The 20,408-nt window shown below is 43.3% G+C and overlaps 1 protein-coding gene across 3 annotated transcripts in view; it reads right to left on the reverse strand.

The window, feature by feature from the left end:
* Window positions 1–20,408, reverse strand: part of LOC119968780 (bromodomain and WD repeat-containing protein 1-like) — a 232,603-nt gene that overhangs the window by 89,850 nt on the left and 122,345 nt on the right. The window contains exons 23-28 of one of the 3 annotated variants that reach the window (XM_038801511.1): window positions 15,479–15,659; window positions 13,785–13,901; window positions 9,182–9,289; window positions 7,166–7,290; window positions 5,598–5,680; window positions 4,336–4,447 (exon numbers count right to left, since the gene is read on the reverse strand). In XM_038801511.1, coding sequence (XP_038657439.1) covers window positions 4,336–4,447; window positions 5,598–5,680; window positions 7,166–7,290; window positions 9,182–9,289; window positions 13,785–13,901; window positions 15,479–15,659 — 726 coding nt within the window. Of the gene's footprint in view, window positions 1–4,335; window positions 4,457–5,597; window positions 5,681–7,165; window positions 7,291–9,181; window positions 9,290–13,784; window positions 13,902–15,478; window positions 15,660–20,408 lie in introns of all 3 variants that reach the window. The other 2 variants (XM_038801510.1, XM_038801509.1) reach the window with 2 other exon arrangements.

A 20,408-nucleotide genomic window follows, 5' to 3' on the forward strand; every position in this document is an offset into this window, starting at 1 on the left:
CTTTGCTCCCAGTCTACCTTAGCTAGTTCTTCTCTCATCCCATTGTAATCTCCTTTGTTTAAGCACAAAACACTAGTGTTTGATTTTACCTTCTCACTCTCCATCTGTATTTTAAATTCCACCATATTATGATCGCTCCTTCCGAGAGGATCCCCAACTATGAGATCATTAATCAATCCTGTCTCATTACACAGGACCAGATCGAGGACCACTTGTTCCCTCGTAGGTTCCATTACATACTGTTCTAGAAAACTATCGCAGATACATTCTATAAACTCCTCCTCAAGGCTGCCGATCTGGTTAAACCAATCGACATGCAGATTAAAATCCCCCATGATAACTGCTGTACCATTTCTAAATGTATCAGTTATTTCTTTGTTTATTGCCTGCCCCACCACAATGTTACTATTTGGTGGCCTATAGACTACTCCTATTAGTGACTTTTTCGCCTTACTATTCTTGATTTCCAACCCAAATGGATTCAACCTTATCCTCCATAGCACTGATGTCATCCCTTACTATTGCCCGGATGTCATCCTTAAATAACAGAGCTACACCACCTCCCTTACCATCCACTCTGTCCTTCCGAATAGTTTGATACCCTCGGATATTTAACTCCCAGTCGTGACCATGTTTCAGTAATGGCCACTAAATCATAGTCATTCACGATGATTTGCGCCATCAACTCATTTACCGTATTCCGAATACTACAAGCATTCAGGTAAAGTACACTTATGTTGGCTTTTATACCTCTGTTTTGAATCTTACCACCTCGATCAGTAACCTCTCCTTAAGAATGTGAAGCAAGGGTTAATAGCTAGAACAAGCCAGAATTAATGTGACAGATTAGTGGAAAGTTACAAATAAGGGATTGTTATTGAATTCGTGAGCCGACTCATGACTGTAAGCCGAATAGCCTTGAGAAACAAGGAAGATGGCTGGATGACGGAATATGACATGTGGGAGCCATTAATACTGCGGCTAAACACCTGCTCTTTTTGCTAAAACTGCTATATACTCATGTGCCAATAGATAACCTCAAAGTCTGTAAAATCATGTATTGAAATTATGGCAATAACAAGTTAATCATGTATTAGATCTATGGTAAAAACAAGCTATGCTTTGTAATGGGAGCAAGCTCAAGTGAATGCAAGGGACAGGCCTCTTAAAAAACATGTAAAGAAAGGATGTTTTGAGCAATATTTTGGCACTCAGAGGTGGACCTTTGGAATACCTAGAGGGCTGCCCCGATCGCAATAAAGAATATTCTAAAGTACGAACGTGTTCGAGACCGTTTCTTCCGGACTGAAAGACAAGTGAATTAGAGACGTATTCACATCCTAAGTTATATTTCCTCTTAACGTTTCACCTAATTTTCCTTGTCGTTGAACCCATATCTTCATGTAACAACCTGCCGCGTCGCTTACCATTTATGTTTTTACTTCCCGTTTTATTCCTTTTAGTATTACTGGGCATATTCACTGAGCTCCCCTCAGTCACTGTATCTTGTACTGTCGTCCTTTTTGATTAGGTCTTCTCTGCCTTACACTTTCCCCCTTACTGCCTTTTGTTTCTGTCCCTGTTTTACGACCTTCCGACTTCATGCATCGGTTCCCATCCCCTGCCACATTAGTTTAAACCCTCCCCAACAGCTCTGGCAAACATCCGCCCAGGACATCGGTTCCAGTCCTGCCCAGGTGTAGACCGTCCGGTTTGTACTGGTCCCACCTCCCCCAGAACCGGTTCCAATGCCCCAGGAATTTGAATCCCTCCCTCTTGCACCATCTCTTGAGCCATGCATTCATCTCATCTATCCTGACATTCCTACTCTGACTAGCTCATAGCACTGGTAGCAATCCTGAGATTACTACCTTTGAGGTCCTACGTTTTACTTTAACTCATAACTCCCTGAATTCAGCTTGTAGGACCTCGTCCCGTTTTGTACCTATATCGTTGGTGCCTATGTGCACCACGACAGCTGGCTGTTCACCCTCTTTCCCCTCCTCTCCCCCCCCCCCCCCCAGAATGTCCTGCAGCCGCTCCGAGATATCCTTGACCCTTGCACCAGGGAGGCAACATACCATCCTGGAATCTCGATCGTGTCCGCAGAACCGCCTGTCTATTCCCCTTACGATTCAGTTCCCTATCACTATAGCCCTGCCATTCTTCTTCCTGCCCTGCTGCGCAGCAGAGCCAGCCACGGTGCCATGATCTTGGCTGCTGCTGCCTTCCCCTGGTGAGCCATCTCCCTCAACAGTGTCCAAAGCGGTATGTCTGTTTTGCCGGGAGATGACCGCAGGGGACACCTGCACTGCCTTCCTACTCTTGCTCTGTCTTTTGGTCACCAATTTTCTATCACCCTCAGTAACTTGCACCTGCGGTGTGACAAACTCGCTAAATGTGCTATCCACGACGTCCTCAGCATCACGAATGCTCCAAAGTGAGTCCATCCGCAGCTACAGAGCCGTCAAGCAGTCTAACAGGAGCTCCAAGTGGACACACTTCTTGCACGTAACGGAGCCAAGGACAGTGGACATGTCCCTGAGCTCCCACATCGCACACGAGGAGCATTCTTTTTCCCTCATTTCGTATTCAAGCTGCTTTCATTCTCTTTCATATTGAAGTTGCTTAAGCTGTAACTGAATTTTTGTCATTTCTAACGGGTCCGACTGTATCTCAGGCAATTTTAAATGCCCAGCTACTGCCGTAAGTACCTCTTCTTTTCATATGCTGTCAGGTAATGTTCACTGCAATGTTTTTGCCAAATCTAAAAGCCTTTTTTAAGTCTCTGTTCATAACGTATGCGTGTGACCTTCTCCACACCCAAAAACGTCCGAGCCTCTGAAAGAGCCATTGTCCACAACACATTCCCTACTTAAACTGGAATACCGCACCCGAAAAGCAAACAGAAATATGCTCACCCCTCGCTGCTTTTAAATTCACTAAGCCAACCCAATCAACCAATAGACTTTTATCCCACGAGCTCCCATTTTATTATGGGCCAGGATTTAGAGAACATCAAAATATATCACGGAGTTCACCTGACCCACAACTTTTAATAGATTTTGGTTATGAGGAGCACAAGGACCCACTTCCCAGGTGTTATGCAACAGAAACCGTAAGTATTTAAAAACAAAACAACGTTTATTCTAGGAATTCAGTTAACATATTATAAACACACAATAAACAGTTTATCAACTACCAACACAGGTGCAATACTTTATAGGTAACCCTTAATAACTTTCCTAACAACATTCATAAGCCAAATACCCTTTTTAACAAAGACAGTAGGTTTGAATTCTCTACAAAGAACAGTTATCACTTTTAAATTATCAAGTGATCTGAACACCTTTTTAACATACTGAGAAAGATCAAAAATACACCTGCTTTGTCCGAGTGCAGCTCCCAACTACCGGAAATGAAAATAAAACACAAAGCCACAAAACAGCTTCCAGCTCAAAAGGAAACTCTCAAACACGATGTGAAATTCTATCTTATTGTGGACAGTGTTTCCTAAAGGATGCCATACTATGAAATTACTAACAAAACTCATCTCATTAAACAAAATAGCCTCTTTCCTGATTGTAATTAACTAGGCTCCACAAAAGACCATGGCATCCCTCTCATTGAAGGTACACAACTGATTATATATACCTTGAGGAATACCACTCCGCAAATACGGTATCTGTTAATACCTTGTTTCTTCCTGTCACATTCTGCCACCTTCACTTAAAATACTACACTGCCTTAGCCATAGAGTAAGAAGTCTTACAACACCAGGTTAAAGTCCAACAGGTTTGTTTCAAACACGAGCTTTCGGAGCACGGCTCCTTCTTCAGGTGCTCCGAAAGCTCGTGTTTGAAACAAACCTGTTGGACTTTAACCTGGTGTTGTAAGACTTCTTACTGTGCTCACCCCAGTCCAACGCCGGCATCTCCACATCATGGTTAGCCATAGAGATAATACATTTCCCCTCACTTGAACCGTCCTCCTTTCCGCTTTTTAGCTTAAAGCCCCATCTTCAGCTCTAGTTAGATGATTGGCCAGGGGACTGGTCCTAAAATGGCTTCAGTGGAGTCATACAAACTGAACAGGTCCCTCTTTCCCTCGTACTGTTGCCAACTATTCAATGATTCTATACATGTCTGAGTACATCTGTAACTCTTCCTCTGCTGAGACTTTTGGCTAATCCTTAGTGCTTATTCTGTCTGGATGTTTTGTGCTGATTTACAGATCACACATTTTTTGGTCTCAATTAAATCCATTAAAAAACTTAAGAGCTGTACACCTATCGAATGAGAATTGGGAGTTCAGATATGGTTCCTCCCAACTTACCGAACAGTGTAACACTGGAAATGACTATCAGGATATGCTGGCTGGAATGGTTCCTGACTTAATGCTGACCCAAACCACCAAACATCATCTATTATAGATCGAAATTTGTCACCTGTAGCAACAAAAGAAATAAGAGTAAGAATTAATTATTTGGATGAAGAGATGATTATCTTTGTTCAGAATAGTAAGAAGCTTACAATATTCAACGATTTACAATAAAATGTGACCATACACATTGATTCCCAATGTAGGAAAAGACAAGCTGTAAAAATGTGACTGTTATATTACTGTAAGATACAGTTCCAAGACAAGAAAAATCGTGTCCATCCCATCAACCCGAAAAGGAGCTCTGGCTGAAATTCGAGCCATGCTGGTTAGGAGGGGAGCACGTATCAAGGAGGACATTCATTACTTTTCCAAAACTGCCTTCAGTTAAAAGTGTTTTCTCAAAAACTACCATGTGCACCATTTAACCATATCATGACCACTATAATGTTGTAATTTCCAGCCTTTGTATCGCAATGCCCACACTTGCAATAAATCTCGAGGTTAAATCACAAAAGTATTGATTAATAGCATTCACAAAATATGAATGCACTGTGGATCTACCAACCAACAGAACATGGGCACAATTGTGCTATTGTGGTGAAGAACCAAGTGAATGTGTAGTCATTTGAAGGACCTTCTGGAAGTTGATAACAGGTAAATCTTGAATTTACGTTAATTCCAATTTATCGGAAATGCCGATTTTACAAACATGTTTGCAGACTTGTAGTGGTGACAGGATGAATATTGGACGTTACTCAGGGTACAGTAATTTAGATTAATTTTATAACTGAATTGTGGTTGTTTGTCTCCTTTCCATAGTGGGTTGATTTATATCGGTTATTCATCATCTTCAAACTTAGTCAGCACTGTAGTACTTTTACCAATCTACTTCATCCAAGATTGTTTTGGTCGATTAGGCTGAAGACTGCCTCGCGTAAACACAATATCAATTATAAGGTAAATCCTTTTTTACGGAATGAATTTGGCTCCTATCCATTTCGTGAAAAACAGGATTTACTGTATATTGTTGGTGAAAGTTATGGAGTTAATCTTGAGCTCAACTTCCAGATAAGTGTCAAATATCCTGTGGAAGGTAAACTCAGAACAATTAAAGTGAATTAAAAATCCAGACTTCAACATTACTAATATATCACAAATTTTTAAGATCGGTTTCTTTCACCAGATTTCAACTAGAAAACAGAATTAAAACTTACTAGCTTTCCAATTTCTCTTCCTTGCTTCATCATAAAACTGACGTAATATAAGGAAATCAATCACATCAGGCATGTCATGATACCTGAAACAAAGAAAAACATTTTAATTTCCCTTCAAAAAATTAGCAATAACAGGTTGACAGTAGATAACTGTTCTTAATTATGCACTAGGGGTTATAACCCAATTAAGATTGGGGATTAAGTGGAGCAGATATGAAATGCAACAAAGTCAAAGAAAATTTTAAACCGACAGCTCCGTTAAAAATAACTATTTTAGCAAGTTAGAAATATTAGTAATTCCAGCAGAAGCACATACAGAGGATCACTAAAACTTGAAGTAGACATTGCTAGGTAACGTATTGATGAAATATTACATCTAGAACTCGCTGATGCTATAGAATAAGTCAGGCGGCAGTTTTCAGGTTCCACATGTGTTCAGTTAAATACGGAAATCATTTCCCCTGCTTCTCCACAAGCTTGGACATTGGTAGGTCACCAAGTGCCATAGCATTAAAACACATGAAGGGAGTGAAGTTGTAATGCTACATTACTAGACTGCAATTAAACATCCAGCAAAAGTTTATCCTTTTCTACTGAAGTTAAAGTGAATTTTTAATGCTGGGATAAGTCTTGATTACTCAGAATTTACTTCTACAAATGAGGATCATCACTTCTCCAGTTATTAACTATTGGAACTTAAAACATTTTTTTTACACTTTTCTGGTCTCTTGGCTCTCTCTGAACCAGATTTCCCTTCTTTATAATAATAATCTTTATTATTGTCACAAGTAGGCTTACATTTATATTGCCATGAAGTTGCTGTGAAAATCCCCCAGTCGCCACATTCTGGCACCTGTTCAGGTACACAGAGGGAGAATTCAGAATGTCCAATTCACCCAACAGCAAGTCTTTCGGGACTTGTGGGAGGAAACCAGAACACCCAGAGGAAACCCACACAGGCACAGGAGAACGTGCAGACTTCGCACAGACAGTGACCTAAGCGGGAATTGAACCCAGGACGGTGGCGCTGTGAAGTAACAATGCTACCCACTGTGCGACTTCTGTACATGATGAGGCATTGAATTAAATAGTCCAACTTACTTGCTGATTTGGACTCAGCAGGACTCCATACCTCCCATTCTTTTGGGTGCTACAAGTGGCTCTGTAGCTGCTTCAAGTTTCAAAACTTCAGAGAATGGTGGACAGTTTACCCATGACTGAATGACAGAAGAGGCTCGAAGACTAAATGATCTCTTCCCATTCTGAAGTTTCTATATTTCATACGTGTAGATTTTAAATGTGCAAAGAGCACAAGTGCTATGTTTTTTCAATTTTATTTTGTCGAAGGGGTTGAATTGGCTAAACTCCAATGTATAAACGATGCTCATTGAAGAAAAATTAACACAAGATACAAAACAAAGGATAATTCCACGAGTTCCTGAAAATAAGTTCTCAAAAGCAGATTTGTAGTCATGTTCTTAATTGCAGCAATAACTTTTTAAAATCAAGTTTATGCATGTAATTTTGTTAAAATACAGTTAACTAAAAGTATTGAATAGTGAACGTACTTCAGAGAAAATGCCTTATCCATAATTTTGCCTGTATCCTGGTCTATGAAAGCAAGTTTTAGGCAGCACAGTGTAGGAGGGCCAACTTCATATTTTAGTCCAACAATTTTCAAAAATTCTTGATCCTGTTTAAAACAGAAATAAGTTCAAAAATATCCCAGGTTTGATGAGTAATGCAATTCCGGACAGTAGAAAGTTACAGCTTGAACGTATTCAAACCTCAACCAATGCTCACTATCCAAAGTGTTACTTAGCTGGTTAATAGTCGAATGACAATAGACACACATCCGTACCATTAGTAAAAATACAACTCGTGACATAACCATACAGATTCAACATCATTGAACAAAGAGGAAAAGAGCAAAACATATGTCAATACAAATGATGACTTCCTCAATGGCCTAATGGGTAAACACTATTGCAGAGAGGGGTCAGATTTCATTTCCATTCTCTACTGAGTGTTTTCTTTTAGCATTTCAGGATGAAGAAAGACAGAAGAAAAAGAGGGGAAAAAAGGGTTCCTAACACTGATGACTATCCAGTATACTATGATTAATGCCAAGTATGGAAATGCAAGCATATTGATATTGGTCTATGCTCACACCATGGTTATATGGGTAGAAAAATCACATAACGGCTATCCTTAAAATATTATTCCTGCCTTGGTAATGGGAACATTCATTTAAAGTTTTATTTTAAAGCCAGATAGATTTCATATATTTTAGCATCTTGATACTGTACAGCTACATATGCACAGTACCACTGCTATTTAGAATTTAACTTGTGAAACTTCTCTATTAAGGCCTCTTGTTTCATTCATTCATGGGATGTGGGTGTCGTTGGCTGGCCCAGCATTTATTGCCCATCCCTAATTGCCCTTGAACTGAGTGGCTTGATAGGCCATTTTAGAGGGCTTTAAGAGTCAATCACATTGCTGTGGGTCTGGAGTCACATTTAGGCCAGACCAGGTAAGGATACCAGATTTCCTTCCCTAAAAGACATTAGTGAACCAGATGGGTCTTTACAACAATCGACCATGGTTTCATGGTCATCATCAGATTTTAATTCCAGATTTACATACTGTTATGCCCCAATATGTTCCGAATACAAATAGATTTTGATATTTTAAAACTGAAGACAAAAGACTGCAAATGGTGGCTGCCCGAGGATCACCTGGCTATTGTGGATTGAAACCACTCCCTGTATAAAAATGGAATAAAAGGAATACTCCAGATTGATGCTGAATCATTGCCCTTTCCTGAAGCTAATCCAAAAGGGTATTAATACATTGAATGGGCCATTCAAACTAAAAAAACAATGGCTGTCTTAAAATCAAGGTCTGAAAGCCATAACATAAGATGTATGAATCTAATTACTAAGCGTATTTGGAAAATAGCTTGCAAGCAGCTTCTAGTGGATTTAAAAACAGAAAGCAAACATGGCTTATTATATGTTCCACCGAAACCCATTTAGCTGGAAGTCATCTAAGCAGTCAACATAATAAACAGCAAAGCCTTGAAAGTGGAAGATCTTATTTGAGGAAGAAGGACACTCCAACCAGGCACAGGTAAAGTTCACCCGTGATCCAACTTCCTGCAAATTAGACTACAAGAAACCTCAGCTTATTGAGAATCCTTTGCTTTACCAGGCCTTCATTTCAACTAAACCATCAACTTTGTCCAAGAAACTACAGGTCTGCCATGAAAGAGACAAAGATATTTATAAGCCGTCGCAGTCCATTTCTTTCACCTGTATTTAATATTTATCTATGTTTTTGTATGTGACAGCGTGTGTAAGACAAGCGAAATGTTGCATCAAATTTGGGGCAAAGCTAATAATAAATAACCGTCTTTCTTTGAAGCTTGCTGCTAGAATTATTTCATTGACACACACCTCTTACATACCAACATACTGATCATAGGCAGAAAAAGGAAATACACAAATTCTGTCTGTGACAGCACTTAATGAATTCTTCAGGTCAAATTTTACTTCCATAAATGAATTCTTTAGTCTTACCCTAAACTCTAGCTTCTGCCACGGCTGCTTGCGTAAGCTAATGGTGTATATTTTTGCTTTTTTGACGGCTTCAACATAAGCTTCATGGCCTTGACGAAAGTAGACAACCTGTTGAAACAAATTCCTCTCAGGAATGTTTGGAATGGTCCAAAGTGTGCAATTTTTAAATGTTACTGAATGAAAAATATACTCTTGTCATGCCGCAGTGTGTTCCGTCAAACAAGTTTTGATATTTTTAAACTGAACACATCGTTCTTTTGTGAATGAATAATGAACATCATCATTGGTTTTCATCATAATTTATTGTATTAGCTAAAGCATATCATCCAAGATCAGGGAAGTTATGTTGGAAGTGTACAAACTTGGGTTAGGCCACAGCAGGAATACCAGATGCAGTTCAAACTCCCTACATTATTGGAAGTATGTGATCAGATTAAAAAAGAAGATATACAAGGATGTTGCCAGAAACTCAGCTATAAGGAAAGACTTGATATGGTAGGTTGAACAGAAAGCGGAGATATTAAATTGGGGTGCATAAAATTATAATAGGGTAGATACAAAATGTTTATTTTCCTTAGCAGGGAGGTCGGAGGGGAATCATTTAAAAGTAACTGGTAGAAAAATTAGAGGAGTGTTGAGGAAAATTTCTTTACCCAGAGGTTGATAGGAACCTGGAACTCACTACCTGAAAAGATGGTCGAGGAAGATCCCTTCATCACATCTACAAAATGCTTCGAAAGGCACTAGCTGTAACCTAAAAGGCTTTGGACCAAGAGCTGAAAAGTGGGATTAAAATGGATAACGTTTGTTCCAGCTCACACAGATAACATGGGCCGAATAGTCTCTGTGTTGTAAATTACTATCCTTTTATAATCTGCAAAATCAATTCAACATTTTATGGTGAGATCATAATTGACATTAACATTAATTACAAGAATGCCACACATTTTGAAAGCATTACTAAAAAGCTATCACGATTAGCAAAATCGTTGGTATATAGAAAGAAACAGTAAGGTATCCTACAGACATAAATAAGAAAAATCAGGATATGGTTAGGGCACGAAGGAAGATAAATTCACAGGTAATCAGAGTGAAATGGCAAAAATAACAAACTACTTTTTTTTTTCGAAAATATTTTATTGAGGCATTTATAATTTAAACATTTTAAACAACGGAGATCCAACACACGCAAAAAACCCACGATAACACACCCAACCCCCCCCCCCCCCTCCAACCCCAAACCCAAACAAAGAAGTCGATGAACGACTGCCACCTCTGGGCGAACCCCTGTAACTAACCCCTTAATGCGAACTTAATTTTCTCTAGTCTGAGAAACCCTGCCATGTCACTGACCCAAACCCCCGATTTTGGAGGCTCCGAATCCCTCCATCCCAGTAAAATCCATCTCCGGGCTGCAAGTGAAGCAAAGGCCAAAAGTCGGCCTCTCTCCTCCTCCTGGGGTCCCGGATCTTCCGACACTCCAAATATTGCCACCTCTGGACTGGGAGCCACGCTCCCTTCCAGGACCTCTGACATGACATGAGAATCCATGCCAAAGTCCCCTCAGCCTCAGACACGCCTAAAACATATGTACATGATTCGCAAGACTCTTTCCTCTTCCCCCCCCCCCCCCCTCCCCCCACTGCCCACACCAGTCCTCTACCTCCTCAAAACACCTACTCATCTGGACCACAGTCATATGAGCCCTGTGGACCACCACAAAATGGATCAGGCTAAGCCTAGCACACAATGAGGATGCATTAACTCTCCTCAGGGTCTTCTCCCATAACCTGACTTCCAACTCCCCTCCCAGCTCTTCCTCTTCACCTCCCCAATTGGGACCCCTTCCCACTCCATCAGTTCCTTGAATATTTCCGAGACCCACCCCTCCCCACTGTTTTAGACAACACCTTATCCTATAGTCCCCTTAGTGGGAGGCGGCGTCTGGACAAAATTGCGTACCTGCAGGTACCGGAACCCATTCCCACCCGGCAACACAAGCTCCTCCTCCAGGCTCGGGAAACCCTCCTCAATCCTCAATGAAGAGGTCGCCAAATCTCTCAATCCTTGCACCGTCCAGCCTCCGCGGAGCAAACTGGTGACTATCACAGACCGGTGACCACACCGACGCCCCCTCCAGTCTCATTGGCTGCCTCCATTGCCCCCACACCCTCAGGGCTGACATAACCACTGAGCATGTGGAGTACCAAGCCGACGAGAATGCCAGAGGTGCCGTTAACAAAACTTTCAGACTCATGCCCTTGCAAATGCCGCGTCCACCCGCTGCCACAGCGACCACTCTCCCCTACCCATTTCCTTACCATCGATATATTAGCTGCCCTGTAATCATTAATAAAGTTCGGAAGGGCCTCCGCACTTCCTTCCGTTGTTGGGTGAACTTCTCATTTAGGAAGCTCACCAACCAAATTTTCCAGCATTTTCTCTTCGGTTTCACCAACTGGTCCCATTGACCACTGAGCCGACAGGGGCAGACCCTGCCTCTCCGCCATCTCCACGTGCGTTGTCCACACCACACTCGCCTCAACTAAATGGTTCGCTTTTTCCCGGGCTCTTCTGGACCGCAGCTCCATAAAGTAGGGGTCACTCTCTTCTGCTCTCACTTCTGTACCTTTTTCCTACAAAATTCCTGCGACAAACCGGTGTAAAGGCCCCCGCACCTCCCCTAGCCCGCCTTCGGGCAACTACCGTCATCAACCCTCCTCCTCCACTTTGAAAGTCCGCTCCACATCAGCTGTATAAGCCCCACCCCGCCCACATCAATCTTCAGCTCATCCCCACTTTGCTTCCGTGAACTAGCCCGCACAAGTAGCCTGGCAGCCCCGCCCATAACACCTAGCATCTTGCCACCCACTGATTCCCCTCCCCCCGTGCTTAGTGCAAACAGTCAAAACAAAGGCAAGAAGTAAACACAAACAAACAATCCCTCCCAAGGTCTGAACACAGACCCACCCTTCATCCCTTATCAAAACGCTGCAAATCAATCTAACCCCAAACAGGACTGAAGAACGGGGGAAAAAAACGAAACAAATCCAAACAACATAAACCCAAAGTTTCTCACAACATAGTTCAGTTCTCTTCAATCAAAGTTCAAGGTTCTCCTTCTCCTGCCAGTCCATTCTCCTTCATAAAGTCCACTGCCTCCTCCACCGAGCCAAAGTATAACTGCCGGCCCCCATAGGTCACACATAGGCGAGCCAGGTATAGTCCGTACTTTACGCCCTTCTTGTACAGGGCCGATGTGACACTATTAAAACTTGCCCTCCTCTTTGCGAGCTCTGCTCCCAGGTCTTGGGTACACCCGAATATCGACGTCTTCCCAAGTACATCGCCTCGTCTGCCTGGCCACCTCATGATGCGTTCCTTGTACAGAAACCGATGCAACCGCACTACCATCACCGTCGGTGGCTCCAACAGCCGGTCAAATACACCTTCCCCGAGCAGCCTTTCCAGCATCTTCCCAACATAGGCACCCGCATCCAATCCTTCGATTCCCTCCGGCAGGTCCACGATTCGCATGTTCTGCCTCCAAGAACGGTTCTCCAGGTCCTCCACCTTCTCCAGCTGGCGCTTCTGCTGGTCACGCATCAGCCCAATCTATGCTGCCTTCGAGGTGGACTGTTCCTCATGATACCAAGCCTACTCCTCCAACCTCTAGATCGCTTGTCCCCGAGCTGCCAGTCTCGTCTTCACACGGTCAACCACCGCCTTGATCGAGTCAACCGTCCGGGCCAGGTCCTCTGCACTTCCTTCCGTTGTTGGGTGAACTTCTCATTTAGGAAGCTCACCAACCAAATTTTCCAGCATTTTCTCTTCGGTTTCACCAACTGGTCCCATTGACCACTGAGCCGACAGGGCCAGACCCTGCCTGTCCGCCATCTCCATGTGCATTGCTGACACCACACTCGCCTCAACCAAATGGTTCGCTTTTTTCCTGGGCCCTTCTGGACCACAGCTCCATAAACTAGAGGTCACTCTCTTCTGCTCTCACTTCTGTACCTTTTTCCTACAAAATTCCTGCAACAAACTGTAAAGGCCACATAAAGACCACCATGAGCGGGAGCTGGCAAATATGCGACCACTCACTCCATGGCCGCCACCGGAAGACTCAACAAATAACTACTTTAACTCAGTATTTACCAGGACCTTGTGACAGGATATTAGAGGTGATCAAATAAGATAAGATATTTTAAAAGGGGTGGTATTGATAAACTAATTACATTTACAGCATTAATCAGTCTGGGTGGATTACAACGAGACATATTAAAAAGTAAGGGAAATACAAAAGAGGCACCATTGCACGCACACATTTTCATGATAACAGGGAATAGCGCCAGATGTCATGATGGGGTAACACAATATATTTGGATTTGCGAAGTTTCATATTAGACTCATGATCATGGACTTGATGAAACTTCTGCTTCAAATATCAGGATTTAATTATTTTGTGTACACAAATAGAATCTCAGTAAAATTCCCTTATTTACACCTTCGGTAATATCCTGATATGTAAATTTAGGGATCTCATGTCATCAAAAGAATTCCTGCTATATTATCATTTGTACTGGATTGCCAGTTTGCTTACCTCATCACCCATCTGTGGAACATAAGGTGACCTGCGTGGTACAGTATCTGTGATCCATTTCGTTGGATGCCATTCCTCCAAAATTGTACCTTCCCCAGTTGGCACAGGATTTGGTCTCTGCATTGCAAGAAGGAAAACAAAGCATAGTAATTGCAGGCAGACACACCAACGTAGACAGACCTATTCTCTTCCCAACTTAAAAATGTTTCTTTCTTCTTGTTTCTTTGCACCAATTATCACATATATGTTCGCGAGACATGCCAAGTTGGGAACTTGGGACAGTTATTAATGAATATACAATTTAGATGAATTAATGAATATACAATTTAGATGAACATACAACCATACTATTTAGGAGGAGGAGGCCACTCAACCCTTGGAACTTGTTCCACCATTCAATGAGATCATGGCTGAGATTGTAACATCAACTCCACCCTCACGCTTACCTGAGATAACCTTTCACCCCTTAGAATCTATCTACCTCTGCCTTAAAAATATTCAAAGACTCTGCTTCGACCACTTTCTGCAGAAGAGTTCAAAAGACTCTCAACCCACAGAGAAAAACAATTCTCCTCATCTGTCCTAAATGGTAACCCCTTATTTTTAAACAGTGGGTCCTACCACTAGATTCTGCCACAAGAAGAAATATTCCTGTCCACATCAATCCTGTCAAGATACCCCAGGATCCTATAAATAAATGATTCAATTTATAAGACCTCACTAGTGCCAGCCATCTGCATTCTAACACAATTCAATGCAGGAAGCACTCCTGTTTGTCTCGCCCAACCAAATAGCCTCATTCAGATGAGAGGGTAAGATAATCTTGGCAAATCTGATGAGGAATAGTAAAACCATAATAAAAACAGGATACTGGAACCACGTAGCAGACCTGGCAGCAATTGCACAGGAGGTCTTAATGATCCATATGCATACTCCCACTCGCGTGGGGCCTGAACCTCAATCGCGATGCCAGCGGGGTCCGGAGCACAGGCACAGGTCCATTTTCTCCCAGACGCTGGATTTTCCGCTTCGTCAGTAATTCTGCTACCCATTTGCATCCACTGAAAGGCCAGGCACCATGTTCTCTGAGCCTGCATGATTCTCTGGTGCTGTTAGCCAGGAATCATGCGGGCGAGAATTACTACTGGTCCTGGCAAATGTGACGCGCCAAGGAGATCCGTCTTTAAGGGAGTTGCTCCTAAAGTCCACTGTAGGGCCACCTCCACCGACCGACCCCCCCCCCCAAAACAATGCAAGGCCCACCCCCACCTGAGGACCCCTAAATAAAGAGACCCCCGCATCCCACCCCCACCCAGGAAGCCCTCTAACTAAATAAATAGACCCCCCAGAGATGCACAAAATAAATGGGCCCCCCTAAAAAAAGAGACACAGATTAATTAAGTGCTTTCTAATCACTTCCCTTCACGGTTGAGTTAACTTTGGAGTGTTCAGCTAAAAACTGAAAACGGTGCAATTCAGTTCCAGCTGGCAGTCTCCCAAAAGTTTGTCCCATCTTTGGTTTATTTGTCATGCAAAATCTGAGCAAGTGTCAGAGGCTAATTGACTGCAAGAAATATCTCAATCAAAAATCAGAACTCTAACCTTGTTTGCCTGGTTCATTATAAGAATGTGAAGTACATTAACTCTCTCATCTATCTGTTGAGTTCTGTTTTGAAAGACCCACTTAAAATTACCTTTCGTGGCCTTCCTTTGGGTTTCTTTAGCTTTTGATTCCATAGTACTTTAACTTTATCATCTTGTTCATCGTCTGAGCTGCTCACGATGCGTGGGGCTCGCCGTCTGGTTGGTCTCTTGGGTGGCTGAAGATTAATTCCCGCATTTGCTGTCCAATCTGAATACTCACTCGATGAATCACTAAAGACAAGAAAGAGCCAATTTACTTTCCGTTCACATTAGTGAAACTTATGTGCAATAATATATTTTTAAACAAACAAGAGTAATTTTTAATTTCTTTTTATTTTCTATGTTATGATATTGAAATAGAAAGGTGACGCAACAATTTTTCTTCAGAACTTAAAATATAGACTGGCCATCTTCTTTGTTTCTTTAATAATATGCATCTTCCAAACGGAACAGAGACCAGTTCGGTGTTCTGGATAAACCATGTACTATCTTTATGGACATAGAAATGTGGTTACAATGTTGCAGATAGATGGTCACACCGTATATTTGAAAAAGCCTTAGGACCTGCATTCTTCTGATCGGCTTTTATGACCTGAATATGATCACTTTACAATAAGACCACCAAAGTATGCCTTTAAGAATGAGGGTCAGCGGAATTTCCGGTGGCGGCCATGATACATCTGGTCGCATATTTGGTGGCTCCCACACATGGTGGTATTTTTGGACTCTTTTCCCCAGCTAACTGATGGATGTGTTGATCGAAGAAGGTGCAGGAGGGGTAGAAGGCGAAAGAGTGTCCCACAGTGGATGGATTCGTGGACCAGAAATGGTCGAAAAAGAAAGAAGCAGTTGGACTGAGTTGGAGTTGTGCTTGCAACACAGGAGAAGATGGCGGAGAGTCAGGAACCGACCCTACCCTCTCAATGGTCGACAGAGCAGCTGGTGGGCTTCCTGAACGATGGGTTCACTCAGCAGGGGAAGGAGAATTTAGAAGGCCTGGCTAGGGTGGCGGACCTGATAAAGGTGGGGATCGGCCACCTGGAAACGAGGCTGGAGGCCCAGAGTCGGGCGATCCAGAAGGTGGAGACTGTGGGGGAGCACGATGAGCAGTATTGCCTCGATGGCGGCCGAGCTGGGGGCAATGTAGGACAATCAGAAGTAGCTGCAGGAGAAGGTGGAGGACTTGAAGAACTGGTCCCGCAGGCAGAAGTTTAGTATCGTAGGGCTGCCGGAGGGCAGCGAGGGAACAGACGCTGGCACGTACGTGGCTCGGATGTTCGAAAAGTTGCTGGAAGAGGGGACATTTGAATGACCGTTGGAAGTGGACCGGGCGCATAGGGCACTGATGAGGAAACCGCAGGGGAACGAGCTGCCGAAGGTGATGGTGGTGTGCCTGCACCGGTTTCTGGATAAGGAGCAGATCCTGAGGTAGGCCAGGCAGACGACGCATTGTACCTGGGAGGGCAGTGAGATGCGTGCGCATCAGGACCTGGGTGTGGAGCTGGCCAAGAGCAGAGCTGGCTTTAACAAGTTGAAGGTGGCCCTCTTCAAGAAGGGGGTGAAATCTGATCTGCTGTACCCGGCATGTCTGCGGGTGACCAAGAGTCATGAGCTGTACTTTGGGACACTGGAGGAGGTGATGGAATTTGTCGGAGAAAATGAACAGGCAGGAGGAGGACTCTGAACTTTTGAGGAGATGCTTGCTGTCTGTTCCTTGGGATTTGTCTTAGTATTTTGTTTGGGACCATTGCACTGTGTTTATTTCTTTGTGGGTGATGGTGGGTTATTCTTTTCTTTGCGTTTGGGTTGGTTTGCTCTGAACTGGGACGATGTGGAATTCATGAGGCGGGTGCTGGGTTAGATCCCTGATTTGGACTAGCACCGGTTGATATTGGGTGGGGATTTTAAAACGATGCTGAATCCAAGGCTGGATCGGTCGAGTTTGAGGTAAGGGAGGGTGCCGGCGGTAGTGAAGGAGGTGAGGAGGTTTATAGAGCACATTTTTGGGGGGGGGGGAATTTTCATTCTTCTCACATGTGCACAGGGTGTACTCCCAAACTGACTTTTTTGTGCTAGGTAAGACGCTGCTGGTGGGTGTGGTTGATGTGGAATGTTCAGCCATTGTTCTGTCGGATCATGCTCTGCATTGGGTGGACTTGCGGGTAAATAAGGGAAGGTGCCATGCCTGCAGTGGAGCCTGGATATGGGGGTTTTGCCAGATGAGGAGGTTTGTGAGAGGGCAAGGGCAGCCATTCGGAGGTATGTGGAGCTGAACGACAGGGGAGGTTTCAGCAGAAGTTTCGGCGACCACGTTGTGGGAGGTATTGAAGGCCGTTGTGAGGGGAGAGTTTATCTCGATATGGGCATACAGGGGGAAGGTGGAAATCAGGTGGAGTGGGACTAACTATGGTGGTCCTGGGACTGTTTGGGTTTGGACAGGGTTTTGCGGACTGAGTCGGTTGCTGTACCAGGCACCGGTGACGAGCGTGTGGACGAACCGGGTGAGCTCGGACTATTTTAGACTGTATCGGGAACGAGACAGGGATGCCCACTCTCTCCATTGCTCTTTGCCGTGGCTATAGAGCCACTGGCGATGGCGTTGAGAGCGTCGAGGAGCTGGCAGGGGATAGTGCCGGGGGGTGGTACATAGGGTCTCGCTTTATGCAGACAATTTGTTGTTGTATATTTCGGACCCGTTGGGAGGTATTAGGGGATTCTGGGGATCTTGGAGGAATTTGGTCGGTTTCTGGGTATCAACTGAACAAGAGTGAAGTATTTCTGATCCAGGTGAGGGGGCAGAAGGGATTACATGGAGGGCGATTCCATTCAAGGTGGTGTTGGGGGGACTATCGGTACTTGGGCATTCAGATGGCACGGAGGTGAGAGCAGCTGCATAAGCCAAATTTGGCAGGGTTGGTAGAGGAAATGAAGGAGGACTTCAGGAAGTGGGATGCGCTCCCATTGTCATTGGCAGGGAAGGTTCAAAAATTACGGTCCTCACAAAGTTCTTGTTTGTATTTCAGAGCCTCCAAATCTTCATTCCCAGGGCATTTTTTTAGGAAGGTGAACGGGGTGATTTCAGGTTTTGTGTGGGTGAGCAGGCTTTTTGAAAGGGTGGAGGATAGGTGCGGGCGGTATGCGGGTATGTGTCAGAAGACCTGGGAGTCCAAGGGGCGAGAAAGGCTGGTGAATAAAGGAAAAAAGGGTTACGGTGTTCGGGCCGGAAAGTGGAGAGGAGTCCGCAAAATATCAGCCATGATCTCATTGAATGGCAGAGCAGGCTCAAAAGGCCAGTTGGCCTACTCCTGCTCCTAGTTCTTATGTCTTGGCTTTTGCCTCCCTGGTAACCCGGAGACGGATCTTGCTAGAATGGAGGGAGGGACTTGGAACCCCCAGAGTCAGGGGTGTGGGCAAGTGACATGGCTGGGTTTCTCAGGCTTGAGAAAATTAAGTTAGTCCTGAGGGGCTCGATGATATGCCCGGAGGTGGCAGCTGTTTGTCACTTCTTTGGTAGGAACTAAGCTGTCCACAGGCGAGGGGCGGGGATTAAAGAGGAGGCAGGGGTAGTTGGGCACGGTTGGGACAGATTGGTGGGGAATTTTTGCTGGGTTGTTGTTTCTGTAAGCCATGTGGGCTGGTTTTGGGGTTGTCCATTATGTTAATATTTATAATATAAATGCCTCAATAAAATATTTTTCAAAAAAAAGAATGAGGGTCAGAGGGTGGAACACTTGTGCAGGATGCACATCTTTTTAAGAATAAGGTTTGCATGACAAATCGAGCTGTCTTTCACATGCCTGACAAACACACACTTCTCGATCTGTGATCGGAATGAAGCACAACCCACAAGTTCTCATGTGTCAATATCAGAGCCCCTCAAGAAGTAAAATTCAAAAGCAGATCTAGATGAGATATGGGCATGGGTACCACATGCAATGTTGACAAATGTAGGCAACGGTAATGTTAAGCATGTACATATCATGTAGGCTATAAACTAAAAATGCTAAAAGGAATAATAATTTGCTGCTTTTGTGATGAGACCTTAAACCAAGGCCACATCTGACCTCTCAGGTGGACATAAAGTGCCCCAATTGAGGCATTCAAGTGAGCATTTGATGATTATTTGAATCGAAAAAATGTGCAGGGGTATGGGGAAAAAAGTCTGGGGAATGGCATTAAGCCATAATGCTCATTTGTAGAGCCAGTGCAGACATGATGACTAAATCGCTCCCTTTTGCACCATAACAATTCTGAGATTCTATGACAAAATTGGATGGCACTATTTTGAAGATCATCAAGGAAGTTGTTCCACGTCTTAGTCAAAATTTCTCTCTCAATCAACATCACAAAAAATAAATTTGCTGTTCAATATCAGATCCCCATTTGTGGGAATTTTTGTGTGCGCAAGTTTAATGCTATGTTTCTTGCATGACCACAGTGATTACACTTCGAAAGTACTTTGATGGCTATTATGCACTTTGGGACATCCTGTGATCATGAAAGGCACTACATACATGAAAATCTTTATGTTCTGTTATGGTGTTCAAGTCTCGAAAGGTTTATTACTCAGGCCAAGAGATTGAAGTGAGAGCAAATAGAATATTAAGATATAACCAACACAGCACAACATACAACTAAGAGTACCATGGTGCCCTAATACAAGGCCTTAATTAAGTCCCACAGAAAGTTGTGTTCAGCTTTAATATCCTCATGGTGGTTGACAGAGACATTCTGGAAGAGGTTCAGAGGAAGCCACTCTAATATCCCAAGATTAATATCCCAAGGCACAAGGGACACTATTATGCAAGTAACTTACTGTAAAATCCTATTTCCCGTGACTATTTTAAAATAATCAATATTTAAAAGTGTTCATCAACCTTTATGCCAAATTCACACATCTAAAAATCCTAATTTTTCTCCGTTAATAAAACTACAGATCCAAAACATTATTAACTGGACACAAAATACTAAAATATTTGT

Source organism: Scyliorhinus canicula, chromosome 7 (genome assembly GCF_902713615.1).
Source record: "Scyliorhinus canicula chromosome 7, sScyCan1.1, whole genome shotgun sequence".
NCBI classification, from domain to species: domain Eukaryota; kingdom Metazoa; phylum Chordata; class Chondrichthyes; order Carcharhiniformes; family Scyliorhinidae; genus Scyliorhinus; species Scyliorhinus canicula.